The sequence below is a fragment of the Ascaphus truei genome, chromosome 3 (genome assembly GCF_040206685.1).
Source record: "Ascaphus truei isolate aAscTru1 chromosome 3, aAscTru1.hap1, whole genome shotgun sequence".
NCBI classification, from domain to species: domain Eukaryota; kingdom Metazoa; phylum Chordata; class Amphibia; order Anura; family Ascaphidae; genus Ascaphus; species Ascaphus truei.
In genome coordinates this window covers 390443467-390461268 of record NC_134485.1, presented here as the reverse complement: position 1 = coordinate 390461268, position 17802 = coordinate 390443467, and the positions used below count along the sequence as shown (strand labels likewise).

The 17802-nt window shown below is 40.0% G+C and overlaps 1 protein-coding gene across 3 annotated transcripts in view; it reads left to right on the top strand.

The window, feature by feature from the left end:
- ARHGAP42 (Rho GTPase activating protein 42) overlaps positions 1–17802 on the top strand; it is a 407208-nt gene that overhangs the window by 352266 nt on the left and 37140 nt on the right. For all 3 annotated transcript variants that reach the window (XM_075592450.1, XM_075592448.1, XM_075592449.1), the window contains 5 exons: positions 8397–8475; positions 9171–9210; positions 13448–13510; positions 14024–14098; positions 16952–17036. In XM_075592450.1, the coding sequence (XP_075448565.1) occupies positions 8397–8475; positions 9171–9210; positions 13448–13510; positions 14024–14098; positions 16952–17036 (342 nt within the window). The remainder of the gene's footprint in view (positions 1–8396; positions 8476–9170; positions 9211–13447; positions 13511–14023; positions 14099–16951; positions 17037–17802) is intronic.

Sequence of the window (17802 nt, the reverse complement as noted above, 5' to 3'; positions counted from 1 at the left end):
TGTTTATTGTATTGTTTTATTAAAATGCAGCTTGCTTGTTAAAAGTATTTCATTTAGAATGATATTTTGTGTTTTGCCAGTGCACACTGCTTTAGCGTGTAGGACCCTTGTTCACAAGTTCATGATTCTGGTCTTGGAGAGAGGGAATGTGTGTGAGGGGGGTTGAAGTAGTGTTAGTCTTTTGGGTCAAGTAGTTATAGGGGGCGAGATGGGCCAGGCAGTTTCTGCCAGTGGGGTAAGCGGTGTAAGTAATGTGGTGTATTTGTGTCAGGCAACATGGGGGTCTCAGGCTTTTGCATGGAGATGGCAGGTGAGTCACCATATGTCTTGGAGAGGAAAGGCCAATTGGGCGGTCTAGTTAGTATGAAGGGGCAAAGGGTGTCTGGGTCTTGTATGGAAGAGGCAGGGAACTCAGAGTCTGGTATGGCGGGAACAGGGCAATCAGTGACTAATATGGAGGGAAAGGGGGAGTCAGGATATGGCATATTGGGGCAAGGGAGTCAGTGCCTGGCACTTAGGGGTGGAGTGTTATGGTCTGGTGTACGGCTAGTTATTTGGCTTTTTTAGACATCTCTCTTCCTCTCTTGCTTATATACATAATTTGCTGGTGACACTAGAAGAACAGATCAGACCTTCTCATGCTTCCCTTTTGGTGTGTTTATTAAGTATTCACCACTGCTATTTTCTGCTATGCACTCATTTGTTGACGGAGATGAGAAGCAGGGAAGATATAATCAACACACCTGAAGGAAGTAGCTGATTGGATTTCTGCTGAGATTGAAATTCACTGAGCATTCCACAGGCCTTTAATAAGACTTTACGGGCCGGGTGTGGCATGTGGGCCACCGTTGGTGAGCCCTGTAGTAGATCATAAGCATTTTGTTTGATTATGATGCAGGAGACATCAGTAACATTATTCCAGATTAGAGCAGGTGGGGCTGCCATCTCTGTAACACAAGCAATATAGTTGGAATACTGTAGGTTGGTAGCAGACATTGGGTATCAGAAAGATGAGAAAATAATAAGATGCGAGAAGACCAAAAACTCAATGCACCGATAAAGTGGATTCTTACACATTGGTACCTAGAGATCCTAATTGAGCATTATTTAGTAGTATACTGGTTATTTCCCTACCCCAAATAAAGCAAGTAGATCACATACAGAATACTTAAAGCTGCAGTTCAGTCTTTTTTTTTTTTTTTTACATTTATTTTTTTACTTCAATAGTTTCATGTGTGCAATCTCTAATTAGCTAAAGAACTGTACAGCTGCAGGTCAATTCGTTCTACATGTATTGATAGGTCGAAATTTGGTGACATTAAAAGCTGGGATTTGTTTATAATCTGCTTGTCTGTCAGTGGAAGCTCATGAATATTCATGAGCATTCCTGCACTGACATGTGCTAGAGGGAGGGCAGGGCTGACAGAGGGGTGTGCCAGAGCTTGTGACAGGACATGAAGGGGCAGTGCCTTACAAATGGCTGTTAAATAAAATACAAGAAAATTGGTCTTTCAAAGTTATTTTTTTAAAAACAGAAAATGCTAAAAGTATTTTTTCTTACTACAGAACTGATTTATTAAAAAAAAACACACATGCAGGATATTGACTGAACTGCAGCTTTAAGAAATGTCCATCTCACCAATATGAGTGGTTGATCATTTCCTTAAAGTGACTGTGACCTAAACGTTAGAGAGTGTAACATATATACACTCACAAGACATAGGGTATAGATTAAAATTACGATGGTAAGGGGTGTTAGCCACAAGCTCAGAGTAGGTTTCAAATAAACCAAGTAAAAAGCAGCTGACTCCTAAGGGGTTAATAGCCCATCTGTTAGTCAAAACAGTTGTTAGAGGTGTAGCCTTTCAATAAATATCTCAAAAGATCATATTAGATATATATATATATATTTATCTAATATGATATAGTGTATATAGCTTGTTGTATGATAGTAATGAATTCTCACATAATTAAACAGACATATGTAAATGCATATATCACTGTCCCACACTTGTTGCAATCAATGGATACAGTTTGTAGCTATCCTCAGCAGTGTTTCAGACTGGGCATCAATTAAAAGGTAAACCTTGTAACAAGAAAGATGTCACTATATGTATACACAGGCAAGGATCTTCTATATCTTTGGAGAAATACTGCTACAAATACTGAATGTATGGTGGTCTAATAGTAAATATGGCTAAATATTCCCGTGCCTGATAGCACTCTTAAAAAACACACACTATATTGTTGTCTCTAATGCATTATGTTAGATGCGTGGAGCTCCTCCTTCATTAACATCATGTATACAGGCATACCCCGCATTAACATCATGTATACAGGCATACCCCGCATTAACATCATGTATACAGGCATACCCCGCATTAACATCATGTATACAGGCATACCCCGCATTAACATCATGTATACAGGCATACCCCGCATTAACATCATGTATACAGGCATACCCCGCATTAACATCATGTATACAGGCATACCCCGCATTAACATCATGTATACAGGCATACCCCGCATTAACATCATGCATATACTGTATGTTAGGAAAATAGCGATATACGACCTGTTGTCTCAGTAGTAGACCTGTGAGCCAGACTTGTTTCTTGTTACAAGGTTTACCTTTTAATTGATCTTTTGAGATATTTATTGAGAGGCTACACCTCTAACAACTGTTTTGATTAACAGGTGGGCTATTAACCCCTTAGGAGACAGCTGCTTTTTACTTGGTTTATTTGAAACCTTCTCTGAGCTCGTGGCTAACATCCCTTACCATTGTAATTTTAATCTATACCCTATGTCTTGTGAGTGTATATATATTAAACAGGTGCGCCGACGATTATTCTTAAACTTGCCTTAAACTTGCCTTGGAAAATCTGGGGCTATCACCAACAAGATCCAGGTACATGCTGGGTACGTGCGGCAACATTTCAGTGACATTTATGCAGAGACTAATGGCCCATCTGATTAACACAGCAGGGGTCCCTGCCAGTCCCAATCAGTTTGAATGGGACTGCCAGGGAACCCCGCTGTTAATCCAATGGGCCATTAGTCTGTCTGCAGAAATGTCACTGAACTGTTGCATCATGTACCCAGCATGTACCCAGCATGTAACCAGCACGTACCCAGGATGTACCTGGGTCTTGTTGGTGATTGCCCCAGATTTGTTTTAGAATACTCGTCGGCACTACAGTATGTTAATAAAATATTTTACTATTCATTTCTTGGCATATGTAGGGAATTTAACATCCCGGATTATACATTTTCCTACCTAACTATGCAATCACTGTGTGCAACAAAAGGGATTTTTTTTTCTGGCCAGTATCTCTATACTGACCTTTTCTGTACCTATATTAAAACAGGGCAGTAGTTTTAAAGATATAGGTGTATTATAGACAGCTGTGCAGTACTATTGTATTTGTCAATGGTGTGCCATATAGTTCCCCAAAATGATGTTCAAAAGTAATGCATCATTTAATAAAGTAAAACAATATTAGCAAATGTGACTTGTAAACATGGAGGCACATCCTAATACTTCATAGATTATAAAGTCCCTGCGATTATACAATTTATGGCAATGTAAAATATGTGCAGTAATATTTGTAATAACATCACATATTTCATTTTATAGTGTTCTGTTGTCTTTACCTATTATGACTGTCAAGAGTGGTCTACAAATGTATAATTATCTGCAGCACAAGCAGTATGTTCATTTTCTTGGTATAACCTTTGCATAATAAACAGGCATTTTGGTAACATATTTGACACTGAATTGATAATGCTTGTTTTTGTTTCTGCATTTTGCATTGTTCCTTGTATATACGCAGGATCTACGTAATAATTCATGAGCCCTGTCATTTATTTTGTTCTTTTCTGAAAAAAAAATGGCTAAAACATTTCTAGAACACTGATAAAGCTATATACTGTATCTATCCCAAGTATTTCTGTGTTATCTTACTGGATTAGCCTGTAGCACCTCTTTTGGGACATCATTCCACAGATCCAACACCCTTTCAGTACTTCCTCACATTTACTTTGAGCCTGTCGCCCTCCGGCTTCAGAGTATGACCTCTTGTTCTAGCACTTCCCACTCTCTGAACTATGCTTCTCTCCTGTACTTTGTTCAAACAACTGATATATTGGAAAGTTTCAATCTATCCCCCTCATCCCTTCTGTCGTCCAAGCTATACAAAGAAATGGGCTGCACTGCAAAGTTTAAAGTAATCGTAAAGAATGCATTCAATAGGTGCTGAAAACATACAGGGTAGCCCAGCCCACATTACTCATAGATACATGTAGGCCAGAGAGATTGTACTGTATGTGGCACACAAGATTCAAGCACAATGATATGCTAGTTAATTTGTTTACAAAAGCACAGTGCAGGACAAAGAAAGGCCCGTTCTATAGTGCCGTGAAATTTTAGTTGGCTGACGTTAGTCAGCCTTTCTATAATGGTGCGCGCGCGCACGGCAGGGAGCGGGCAGCCGACAGACAGCGGGGAAGACGGGCAAAAGAATCTTTTCGCGCCGCTACCGACGCTGAAATGTATGTATGTGTGTGTTTGTATGTATGCATGGCTATGTATGTATATATGTGTGTATGTATGTGTGTGTCTGCACGTATCTGCACAAAGTTAATAAATATTTTATTTTTACGGAAGCAGTTTTTTTATTTAATAAATAATAAATTACACATTACATACACATACACATATACATACACACAAACACACACAAAAACACACATAAACACACAGTACCTTCACACAGCTCACAGCTCAGCATACACACGAAAAGCATGCGGCACGTGCACGCGCGTTCGCACATGCACACGCGCGCACGGCCGCAATCAGTATAGAATGGCCCAAAGACGGCAGTAATGTTTCAGGGCAGTAGCCCTCTCGTCTGATCATCACCAGTGTTAAAGTCACATAGTCATAGCCAACATTTAAATTTAGGAGGTGAGCGAGTCACCCCCACCCTTTTGGTGCCCAAACCACTGCTTTAAGATGTCATAGCTGCTGCGTGGAGGCATCCTGGAGGAAGGGAGGGCTGTCCGCATATTCGACTCTGGGGACTTCCGGGTTCTGATGTCACCATATACCATGATGTTAGATCCGACCCCATAAAATGCGTTGTTACCATGGCTCCCCAGGACACGTAGTCCAGAAGTCATGGTAACACGACGCCAAAAAAAAGAAATGGCAATAAATACAGAAAAACATGTTAAAACACCATACATTTAAAAGTGAAAGTGCTAGTATTTGAACTGGAACCATACTGAAAAGAAGTGTTAAGGAAATCAACCTTGTCACCAACTGCCCAAATATGTCTGTGAAAGACAGAAAAGCCCAATGCTACATCCAATGTGACAAAAATACACATGTGATGGGTTTTGGGGTTCAGAGCTTGCTTGGATTGTGTTTATCAAATATACCAATGGTAATGCCCAAAATACCCTCCGTGATATTATTCTTATGAATTAAAGATTTATTACAGAAAACTACATTTAGATTACCATCAGAGACCATTGAATATTATAGAGATTGGGATAACAGTAATACTCATCAGGAATATAAATATAAGGAGAGCATGGTCAACCAAATGAGTGGAATATTACCGACTTGTGTGTGGTCATAGTTTAAAAGATATTTAAGAAACTCCTGATTTTATATTCCTTTCCTGTATGGGAATGTGAGATGGTGTTGCCCCTAATGTTCCTATTTCAATGTGTATAGTTGTAGCAAAGGAACGTATCATTGACAGATGTTGACAGAAAACACTGTGTCTCTCTCTGCTTGGGTTTGGCTTCAACAAGCTTGTCTCTCACGTTTTGTGGTCTTTTATAGGCGAAAATGGGTTTATCTTTAAATGAAGAGCCCACTGCTGTTATTTCTCCTGGTAGAACCTTCCAGTTTTTTTATAATGATCTCTTTAACCTATCCTGATATGGTATTGTAGGCTGTTACTATTGGTATTCTTGTACTTGTATTTACCTCACTGTTTGCATAACAAGGCCTACCTAGTTTGATGTTGTGTCCGATGTATTGCTCCGTGCAGCACTCTATTAGCCTAGCCTTTGTCCCTAAGTTTGGACAGTACCTAATTCTCCTTTAGAATGTATTGGGATGGATCGCTTATAATTCTGTAGGCCCTTGTCAGTTTGCTAAATAGTAGGCTCTCTTTAAGATGTGGGCGGCAGACTCTCTTTAAGATCCGCCCTCCATTGTCACTCTAACATTCAAATAATCAATAGAGGTTTCACTATTTATTGTACATTTTATAGTATTGTTTATAGAGTTCAAGTGTTTTAAAAATGACTCTACTGTCTCCATATCGCCAGTCCATTCTGTATGATGAAAATGTAATCCATGTACCGGTGCCCCTGTCATATCTGTGAATCTTCTAAAGTGTAGATAGTGGCAGAGAGCCTGGACAACTGTCCCTGGCCCAGCAACCCTTTGGGGGCCCACCAGGGCTATACCAGAAGTTGGGCCGGTTGTAAGTCGGGCCCAACCTGCGCGATTGGTCCCTCCACCACCGCTTAGCTGGACCTCCCACTACTGAGGCTGTGCTCTCCTCCACTGCCGGGCCCGTTCTCCCAGATAATGAAGGCCTATACCCACACCGCCACCCCCACCCTCTGCTAACAAGTTTTAGGATGTAGACCATTTTGTAGCCCTTCTTTAGACATTCTCTAATTTATTTATGTCTTCCTTGGAGATTTGGTCTTCAGAATTGAACACTGTGTTCTAGTTGGGGTTTGACAGATGATCTATTAAGGGGCATGACAGCTTGTCTCTTTCTGCTGCTAATCCCTCACCCAATCCAACCTAGCATCCTGCTGGCTTTCCCCATTGCTTTGTTATACAGTAAAGCTCGCTTACTTTAAGTCAGCTGAAATAATGACTCCAAGTCCCTTCAATTTATAGCAGTTGACACTATAGTGCCATGAGACCTGTATTCTTTTTGCACTTTTTGTCATTAACCACTTCACTTCCCTTACGACTTACTTGGTACGACATATGGTTTTGATACCAAAAGTCCTGCGACACTCAGTGCCTGCTGTACTACCATCAGCATAAAGGTTACACTGGACTTGCCCCACTCTTGATTATTCATCTATGAAGTGTCAACTCTATTGCAGATCTTTGTGCCCCCTGCAAACTTCACCTTTCAAAACATTTGTATTGTCCCTAATAAAGATAAGCAAGAGCACAAAGTGCTCCAGGCACTGGTCTGGCGATACTTGTTCTCCTGCTGCAATACTGTGAGAGATTTGGGCAGTTATTGTTACAATAGTTGGTTAGGGAGTGAGAATTCCGTAAATCAGGATTTTATAGTGTTCACCAAATAAGAGAATATAAATTGAATATTTTGACATTTCTGTTAAATTTGTTTATTTCATTTTTAAATGGATTGGTACTGCACTTTAAGGGGCTTATTCTGTAAACTGTGACAGCGCAGGTGATGTGCTGTCGCATGAAAAGTCCCATTTGCATCATCAGCGCTCTCACACCTGATCCTTGAAGCAATTTAAAATGTGACCTATTTTTAAGGCAATTTCTAAATAAATAACAAACTAGGTCTTGTTCTTTTTCTTGTTCCAGAAGTCTTTATTTTGTCACAAGATATATATATATATATATATATATATATATATATATATATATATATATATAATATATATATATATATGTGTGTGTATATATATATATATGTGTATATATATATATATATATGTATATATATATGTATATGTATATATATATATATATATATATATATATATATATACAGTGGTTGACAAATCACCAAAAAATCTACTCGCCACACAAAAAAATCTACTCGCCACCTAGTACCAAACGTGTGCTGCTTGGGCCAATATTTACTCACCCGGGGGTTAAATCCACTCGCCCGGGGCGAGCAAATGTATAGGTTTGTCGAACACTGTATATATATATATATATATATATATATATATATATGTATACACACACTTGATGAAGACTTTTAACTATGTGTAAAATTGCATTTCTATACATGCAATATCTTTGCTGGTGTTCTTGATACATGCTTATTGTATAGTCATTGTTTTACACATACTCCATTGGTATCAATTAGTACGGAGGTACAGGTAGCCATCTCCAGCCCCACAAGCGCCACCAAAAGATCAGGTTTTTAGGATATCCCTGCTTCAGCACAAGTGGCTCAATTCTGTGCTGAAGCAGGGATATGATGAAAACCTGACCTGTTGGTGGCCCCTGAGGACTGGAGGCCACCCCTGAACTAATTGATGTTCTTATAACAAATTTGAAGTGTTAACTGTAAATCTAAACCAAGATGACAAACATATTAAATACACCTGGCTTACTTATTTTTTAGACAAGGAATGATTACCCTTCAAGCGTTGTCTGAGACAAACAGAAAGCAATGGCTCGAAGCGATGGATGGAAAAGAACCAGTAAGAAAATGTCAATCATTATGCATTTCAATTGTGTGGTCATAAGCTTTGGAATAATTGACTTAATACACCATTAACATCTGATAACTCCCATTTGCTATCTTATGTACATGTCGTGTGTAATAAAGAATAAAAAATCACACTCACAGGAGGTAATTTATTGAAGTGCGGAGCGCAGATTCATCATTACCGCACAGAATGTCCCATTCAAGTCAAGGGAAAGGTGCCGAATCAACACTAGCGCAGCTTGGGGAATTACTCCCATAATGTAGGATATTTTCCTTCTGCAAAATAATTAACGAGAGCTCAACTGTGACAGTGCAGCAAATATCAAAGATAAAACAGGCTGATGTTGTCAGGATCTTCAAGGGGATCATCAAGTGTGAGAACAGGGCATAAAGTCCAAGGTCACAGAGAACATGTTTGAGTTCTGCTGCACTTCAAAATAAATAAATGGAAGGCACATTTGGGCCCCACATGAACATTTTTTTCCAAGTCAATAACTAGAAGTGCACTGCCGATTTGTAAGAAAAGCATTTGTCTGGCAAAGAGGGGCTGAAACGTCACATTGTGCAGGTGCTGACAGCCAATATGAATCCTAAAACTGTTACAGAAGTCTCGGTGTTTCGTCTGATCTTCTATTTTGCTTTGAAGTTAAAGTAAATGGCACGTCTTCAATATTTTTTCTCTTTCAGATTTATACACTTCCTGCAATAATTAGCAAAAAAGAAGAAAGTAAGATTATTATTTTTTTTTACATACTGTTTGAACTAAGTAGGATGTGGTGTTCACTAAAATGTACTGATTAGGGAGACATACAGATGTAGCATGGGTTACTGGCCTTGTCGTCGCGGCGGAAAAGCAAACGTCCGCGACACCTGGGATGGTGTATTCTGTTTTATTAAAGCTACTCTCAATGTAAACTTTGTAGCAGCAAATTAAGCTAATAGGAAAGGGAGAAAGTTAAGTAATTTTCAATATTTTTCTATGAGGTGCAGTAATAATAGAGTTACATGTCAAATCCCCACTTATTTTAAAATGCGGAGCCAATATCGTTTTGTACAAGACACATGCTGTAGCTGCATCAAAGATTTGTGTTTGACCTGAATTTTTATTTATTCATTGATAATCTTATGATAGGAATTATGTATATTAACTGGCTATGCACTTTAACTCAGGTTGTGCTGAAAAGCTATGTAATGAGGTAGGCATAAGCTTATAGGGCTCCATGTCCAAATGGATTTGAATGAAAAGGTGACAGTGTATGTTCATTTGCATGTTATTTCCCAGAATGCCTTGCTGCAGTTGAAGCACTGTATGCTAGGACAGGGGGGCGTAATCCTTTTCCCCTGCGCCCCCTTCTAGCCATCCCCCTCTCCTTGTGCCCCCCCCCCTCTTACCTTGATTCAGATGTCCTGGTGTCATGACGTCACGTTGTCATGGCAACGTGGCATCACATGACCCTGCGGCACCCTTTGACACTGTGTTGCCATGGCGACGCATCACCAGGAGCGTCTGAATCAAGGTAAGTTAAGGTTTACAGAGGTCCTGCAGCTCCGCTGACATTAATTCAAATGCCTTCGAGAAGCGCGCGGTGCCTCTGTAAACCCTGCGCCCCCCGCAGCAAATCTCGCACACACCAGGGGGGCACGCACCCCACTTTGCGCACCGCTGTGCTAGAAGATTATCTATGTATGTATATCTTTATATAAAATAGCGCTTCACAGCAGTAATACACATGACATAATAATATAACACATAATGGGAATAAGTGCTTCAGACATAAAAGTAACAATAGGAAAGAAGTCCCTGCCCCGAAGAGCTTACAATCTAAATCATAAGTAGGAAGAACACCCAGAGACAGTAGGAGGGGGATTTAGTAAGTGAGTCTGCAAGGGGTCGAGGTCGATGAATGAGGTGCATAGTATCAGTCAAGGCGCTACCCATATGCTTCATTAAAGAGGTGTGTTCTAAGATGAGTCTTAAAGGAGGAGAGAGAGGGTGCCAGTTGGATATTAAGGGGAAAGGACATCCCAGAGGTTTGGGACAATGAGTAAGAGAGGTTTTAGGTGGGAGAGGGCTTTAGATACAAAAGGGGTATACAGAAGACATCTTCGAGCAGAATGCAAGTGTCGGGCAGGTGTATAGCATGGAATTAGGGCTGAGATGTAAGGAGGGGCAGAAGAGTGCATAGCCTTAAAATTGAGGAGGAGAATTTTGTGTGTGATATGGGATTTAGTAGGAAGCCAGGAGAGAGATTTCAGCAGGAGAGAGACTGAGACAGATTTAGGAGATTATACAGTGATTCTAGCTGCAGTGTTTAGGATAAATTGAAAGGGAGGCAGGTGAGAGGCAGGAAGGCCGGACATCAGGCGGTTACAATAGTCGAGATGGGAGAGAATGAGGGCCTGCGTTAGAGTTTTTGCAGTAGAGCAACAGAGAAAAGGATGTATTTTTACAATGTTACAGAGGACAAAATGACAGGTTTTAACTACATTGTGGATGTGAGAGGAGAATGTGAGGGAGGAGTCAAATGTGACCCCTAAGCAGTGTGCTTGTGATACAGAGTGTATAATAGTGCTGCCATCATTAATGTAGAATGGGATAGTAGGGCCGGGCATGGGAGAAAGTATGAGGATCTCCTTCTTTTACATATTAAGTTTGCGTTTACGGAGGCCCATCCAGGATGATATAGCGGAGAGATATACAGAGACTTTGGTCTGTACAGTAGGTGTAAGGTCAGAGATTGAAAAGTAAATGTGTATGTCATTAGCATGGAGGTGATATTTGAACCCAAAAAATGTGATAAGGTCACCTAGAGAGAGTGTGTAAAGAGAGAAGAGGTCCCAGGACAGACCCCTGGGTTACCCTCACAGAGAGAGTGACAAAAGAGGTGGTAGTGTTAGTAAACGAGACATTGAAAGTACAATGGGAGAGGTAAGAGAAAATACAGGGATAGAGCTCTGTTACGGATGCCAAGAGTAAGGAGAATGTGAAGGTGAAGAGGGTGGTCCACAGTATCAAATGCTGCTGAGAGCTTGAGCAAGATGAGCAGAGTGTAATGACCTTTATCTTTTACAGCATGGAGGTCATTAGTTATTTTAGTAAGGGCTGTTTCGGAGGAGTGAGCCGTGCGGAAGCCAGATCGTAGATGGTGTAGGAGAGAATAGGCGATAGGAAATGGAGCAGACGAGAGAATACAAGGTGTTCAAGGAGCTTAGAGGCAGGAGGGAGACAGGGTGATAGTTACTGTAGAGACAGGTAGGGCCAAGCTTGCTGGTTTTGAGTAATGGTATAACTGTTGTGTGTTTGAAGGATGAGGGAAAGGTACCAGAGTAGAGCGCGGAGTTGAAAAAAAGTTTTGAGGAGATGGGACGGAATGTGGTCGAAAGTTCAATTGGTAGAGGGAGAAGAGGAGATCAGTAGCGATACAATCTCCTCAGTGACAGCGGAAAAAGAATTGAGGAAGGCCGGAGGAGAGATAGGAAGAGGTGTAGAATGTGAGGAGGATACAGAGGGAATGTCCTGACATATAGATTCCACCTTTGTTTTGATATAGTCCGCAAAGTCCTGAGGTGAAATGGAGGAGGAAAAACAGGTAACAGAAAGTGGTCTGAGTAGAGAGTCAAAAACAGAGAAGAGTTGGTGTGGGTTAGACTTTTATCTTTTTGATTAGTAAAGAAAAGTAGATTTATTTAGCCTAAAAGTCAATGGGCTCTCTACGCTCTCTCACACTTACCTTTTTGGCTAAGGCTGAGTCCATAGAGACTGCAGCCGTGCGGAGGCGCACGGAGGCTGAGGGAAAGCGGGTGCCTTAGTGCGCGGGTGCCTGGCCTTAGTGCGCGCCGTCCGGGGGCGTGTCTGGGGGCGGGCCAGTGACGTCACGGAGCTGGTTTGCCCTCATTGGGCGAACCGCTCACGTGACCGGCCCTCCGCTCCCCTCAGCGCCAAAACTTAAATTGATCTGTCTCCTTCCGCCTCCGCACGCCTGCGGAAGCGCCTCCTAAAAGGGTGCCAGGGGTAAGTCCACTGCCTCAGCGCGGCTCAGCGCCATCTGCCTGACCATGTCCAAAGCCTAAGGCTGCGAATACACTTACTCAGATGGAGCGGAACTGAGGGGAGGCGCACCCACGCTGTGCGATCACATGTATTGTCCTCTTTGAGGTTGCCTATAGATGGCGCCAGCGCGCACATCAGACAGAGCTCAGAACGGCACGAAATTCAAGAAGACAGAGACAAGTGATTTTTTGCGCGATGGCATCGGGATGTGAGGTAGGAAAGTGACGTGCCCGCCGGAACATCATTGACACGCCCTGCAAAGCCATAAAAACGCTCAGGCTTTAGCAAGAGTATTGCAGCGTGTGTGCGCCTCCCCTCCGTTCCGCTCCGTCTGCCTGAGTATAGACGCAGCCTTAGACGTTGGAGAGAAAGTTTTGCACATTTTTTTTTTTTTTTAAACCTTTCTGAAAAAAAATAAAACCCCATTGGCGAATTGTATTTTGACACATTTGCATATCACTAATTGCTAAATTTGGATGAAAAAAATGGATGATCAATGTCGTTTTCTTTTCTCTATGATGTCATATTCGTATATCCTGTTGCAAGTGCTGACAGGCAATCAGAAGCATCTGACTAAAAAAATGATATCTATACATGTATTATTTGTCATTATTTTACTTCAGACAATTATTTTAACGGTTTCGTATCATGTTACAACAGTTAGATCTAATAAATAGTCTTTGATTCCATTCAAATAGTTCTAGTGATTACTTCCTTCCCTGTGTCTTAATGTTAAAATGGCATGTTGGATTTAGGTACACTTATTGGACCTGGATTTTCTAAGCACTACATTATTTAAAGAAGATTCCTTAACACAGAAAGAAAACACAGAGATTATCTTTGAGTTGATTAAATCAGAGGTCATGTCCATTCATAAACCAGGGATTTACATTGTTTTGGTTTTTCCTTGTAGTGTTCTTAACTGAAGCAGGCTTCAACTTTGTGAAAAAATGCATCCATTCTGTGGAGACACGAGGTAAACCTTCAATAATACCCTGTAATTACTAAATAAAATATGAAGGACTAGATGCATGTACTCCAGCTGCAGCTAAGTCTAAGTTGATACAAATTATTTATCCAACTCTAATTTATTTATGAAAAAGTGCATATTAATTAATACTGTTGAAATGTAATTTACTTCCAGGAACAATATCAGATGTAATTAAAAGCCCACACACAATTCCCACATGGCCAGGGATTGGCCGTGCTGGAACCATATTTACTAAGCGTTGCTATTCTATACTACACCTACCAGTGCCAGAGCACACGTTAGAGCCCATAACAGTGAAGGTGCCTTATAGAATAGCACTACTATGGGCCTGTGCCTTATTAAATACTATCTTGCAGTCTTTTAAGAATAGAAAGTTGCTATTCTATTTTTTTTTTTTTTAACAAAATTCATGGATAACACAAGCTGAATGGATAAAAGTGTTACTTTTATGTACGGTCTCAGAGGGGTCATCAATGATGTTATTTTCTTTTCATATAGGCATCACCATTCTTGGACTCTACAGAATTGGAGGTGTTAATTCAAAAGTTCAGAAGCTGATGAATACAGTATTCTGTAAGTCTGTTCTGTAATCTGTGAGTTTTGTTATTTCATTCTTAAAATGAAAATCTATGTTAAAGTCAAATGAAGGAATGCCCAATGTATCACACAAACCTTTTCCCATTCCAAAACATAAAAATAAGATTTTTATTGACGTTCCCAGTATTTGTTATGGTGGTCTATATGCAGTTGCCTAAATGTTTCCCATATACGGATTGTAACTGCAAGCTTGATTTATGGACCTGTAAGGTAATAATCTGCCGTGATCAGCAATCCTATGAGAGAAAGGCCAAACGCTTCTATATTGCATTGAAATGTTCAGATTTGTTTTAGATGCAAGTTTATTTGAAACTAAGATCATCCCATTTATATATAAAGTCGGAGACACATAGATGACTTGTACTGTACTGCAATCATAATAATCAATGGGGAAGGAGGGAAAAGAGCTCTTGCTACAGTCTATACTAAATGGGTGGTGCCAGGGGTATAGCTAAATGAGGAACAAAACAGCTTGCCTAGGCAAGTAAAAAGAGTCCCTATAGTACAGCACTTACCGAAATGTACGTGCAAGTACTGTATATAAATTAAAACGTAATCTTTAATAGTTGATACAATATAAAAAAGCACTCTTTTTACTTGCCTAGGCAAGCTGTTTTGTTCCTCTTGTACTGCAATCAGACTGATGTTAATAGATCTAGGTCTAGAGAGCACTGCAATACTTTATTGAGTTTTCAGTAATACTATCAGCTCAGATCATTAAATAAAATATAATGTAATAACTGTCCCGAGGAGACTATTGAGTAGACATACGGTATTTTTTCATAATATAAAGACGACTGAATTTGTCTAACCTGAGTATGTCTGTTGTTGCAGACTATGGATTTTCTCTGGGGTGCAGTCAAAAAGTGACTTTTTATAACAAATTGATGAATTCTAAGTCATTGGTGTATCTTCACAGATGTAAACTTAATACTAAAACAATTGTTAATAATGAGATATAAGACCCAACTTCAAAAGAAAATCTAATAATCACAAACGGAAATTATTGTAGCACATACAGTATAGCATCACAGTGTTTCACAAGTTGTCAAGAATTGTTCTGTATTCTTTCATTGTAGCAGTGCCAATTAGCACACCATTTTATTTTCCTGTGCCTTTAAAAAAAAAGAGAGATTACCCTGAAAAAATAGCTTCAAAATGTTAACATATATATACGGTGTTCTTGGTTACAGGGCTGTATAATGCATTAAAAAACAACCCGCAAAGCAGTTGCATTTTCCTTGATTTTTCCTTTTGCTTCCACCTTGCATTTGTGAGTGCAATGGAAATGAATAGCTACATACACCTATGCGCTTCAACATGGGATTATGCTTGTTTGAAGAAACCAATCACATTAGGGTTATATACAAAGGGGTTTGGGAGCGAAGTGGGATTTGCCCCTTCATTCAACACTTATAAACATGACACATTGAAAGCATGACATGTTAATCATACATGGTTGCATGTATTAGATAAACTACTGCATATCAGTGCGTGCTACATGTGATTATCACTGTAGAAGTTATGTAGGAGAGAAGGGTGCACTTGTGACACAGTAAGTGAGTCTGTGACATAGTAAGTGAGCGTTAAACCAGCCAACATATAACCAGTCTTTTCAGCAAGGTCTGGTAGAAAAATGTGCGAAATCTTTTCATTTTTACTAACTTGTATTGAGTTGAGGGCATTTTTTCCACGAAAAACCTTGAAATGGTGGTGGATTTGTAGAATAGCTTCACAACAGAGGTGGTAGAGGCTGATACAGTAAGAGAATTAAAAAATGCTATGGATTGTCAGAAGTATAATATAAATATAAAAGAAAGCCAACGATCAAATACGCTAGTAGTTTTTTTTATCAGATAGGAAAATGATGGGCAGACTAGGTGGGATATAGGGTTCTTATCTGCCGTCAAATTATGTTTCTATGTTTAGAAAAAGTCTATATTTTTCTAGAAAATGAAAATAGGAAGGAGTTGGCCAGTGTGAGCAACTTGTTGAATCAAGTGGAGTAAAACGGTATGTGATTATGTTGTGTAGGTTGAAGCAGGACATAATGAGGAAGCCAATGTTGTTCATTTGGTCGGAGAGAAGGACAGATTGTAGAATCATTGCAGAGGGGGATAAAACTTGAGTGAGACAGGAGATAGGTTTAAAGCAGCAATCCCCACAACAACAATGATCATCTATAAAAGAAACCAAGCTGCACAGAGTACGGTTTAAGCTATAGGTGCAATCGTGAAACATTTGATAGTTAGTTAAAAATGTAGTGTGAGGTTGAAGCGTGAGGAATGAGAAGCGTGGTTTTGGATAAAGTATGTGGAGTTTAAAGAAGTAATTCAGTGGTAGGAAGGCAGCGGGCACTCATGAGTTGAAGATACATATTGCTCCAACGCGTTTTGGTCCCAGCTGGGACCGAAACGCGTAGGAGGAATATGTATCTTCAATAAAGGAACATCTTCTTCAACTTCATGAGTGGCCGCTGCCTTGCTATCATTGAATTAATTCACACAACGGAATCTACCACAGGATCAGATCCCTGACAGCATATGGTGCACCACTATTTACTTGTTCCGGTATAGTGAAAACCAAAAGGAGTGCAAGCTATAAAATACCTTCTTTCTGAGTTTGAATGATGAACATTAGGGAGGAGATAGCATAAAGACATGTTGTGTTGTGTGTTCAGAAGTAAAGGTGAAATGCAGATACAGCCTGACTTGTACTGCATATGAGATAAGGAGATGTGTTAGTAGCTGGTAAGCAAAGCTGGTTAAATAAAGCACTAAGCTACATCTTATGTACAGGTATGTAAATATTTTTGTTTCTGATTTTCAGCCCCTAAAGCAGCTCCTGATATGGATATCGATTTGGAACTGTGGGATAATAAAACAATAACAAGCGCACTCAAAAACTACCTCAGGTAACCAGGGATTTTAATGATATAACCTAGAATGAGAGGTCTAAAAGCAGGACTTTCTTTGTGGGGAGAACTCAGAGGAATTTACTTCTGGGGACTTTTATTACAACACGAAATTCTATATGTAATTATTCCATTATTGGAATGGGAATTAAATAGTAACTGGCAGTAGATACATGATCTCTCCACACACCAAGAAAGGGTGTCTGGGGCACTGAATAAGATAAATATGCAAAGGTTCTGAACATAACAGGTGCACATAGAAGGGCCTGGATCACCACTCCAGGCCAAGGTCATCTGTACGGAAAAGGAATCCACAGCACTCTAAAAGACTTCTAATTTAATCCATCAACTGCAAAAAATAAAACAAATGGGTGATGTTTCACACCCACAAGGTCCTTTTGGCCAGCTCCTACTACAATTGGTTAACTGAGGAAGAGGTTCATAGGTGGCTTGATAAAATTAAAGTAAATAAGGCCCTTGGCCCCGATGGCATACTTCCAAGAGTTCTTAAGGACCAAAGTTCAGTAATAGCCAAACCATTACATTTACTATTCAAGGACTTCAGTTCCACAGGCTCAGTGCCATTAGATTGGTGTAAACCAGACGTGTTGCCTATATTTGAAAGGGGAGCTAGATCACAACCGGGGAATTACAGACCTGTAAGCTGGACATCAATAGTGGGGAAGCTACTTGAACGTTTAGTACGGATAATATTCAGGAATACCTAATGGAAAACAAAATTATAATAGTTAGCATGGATTTATGA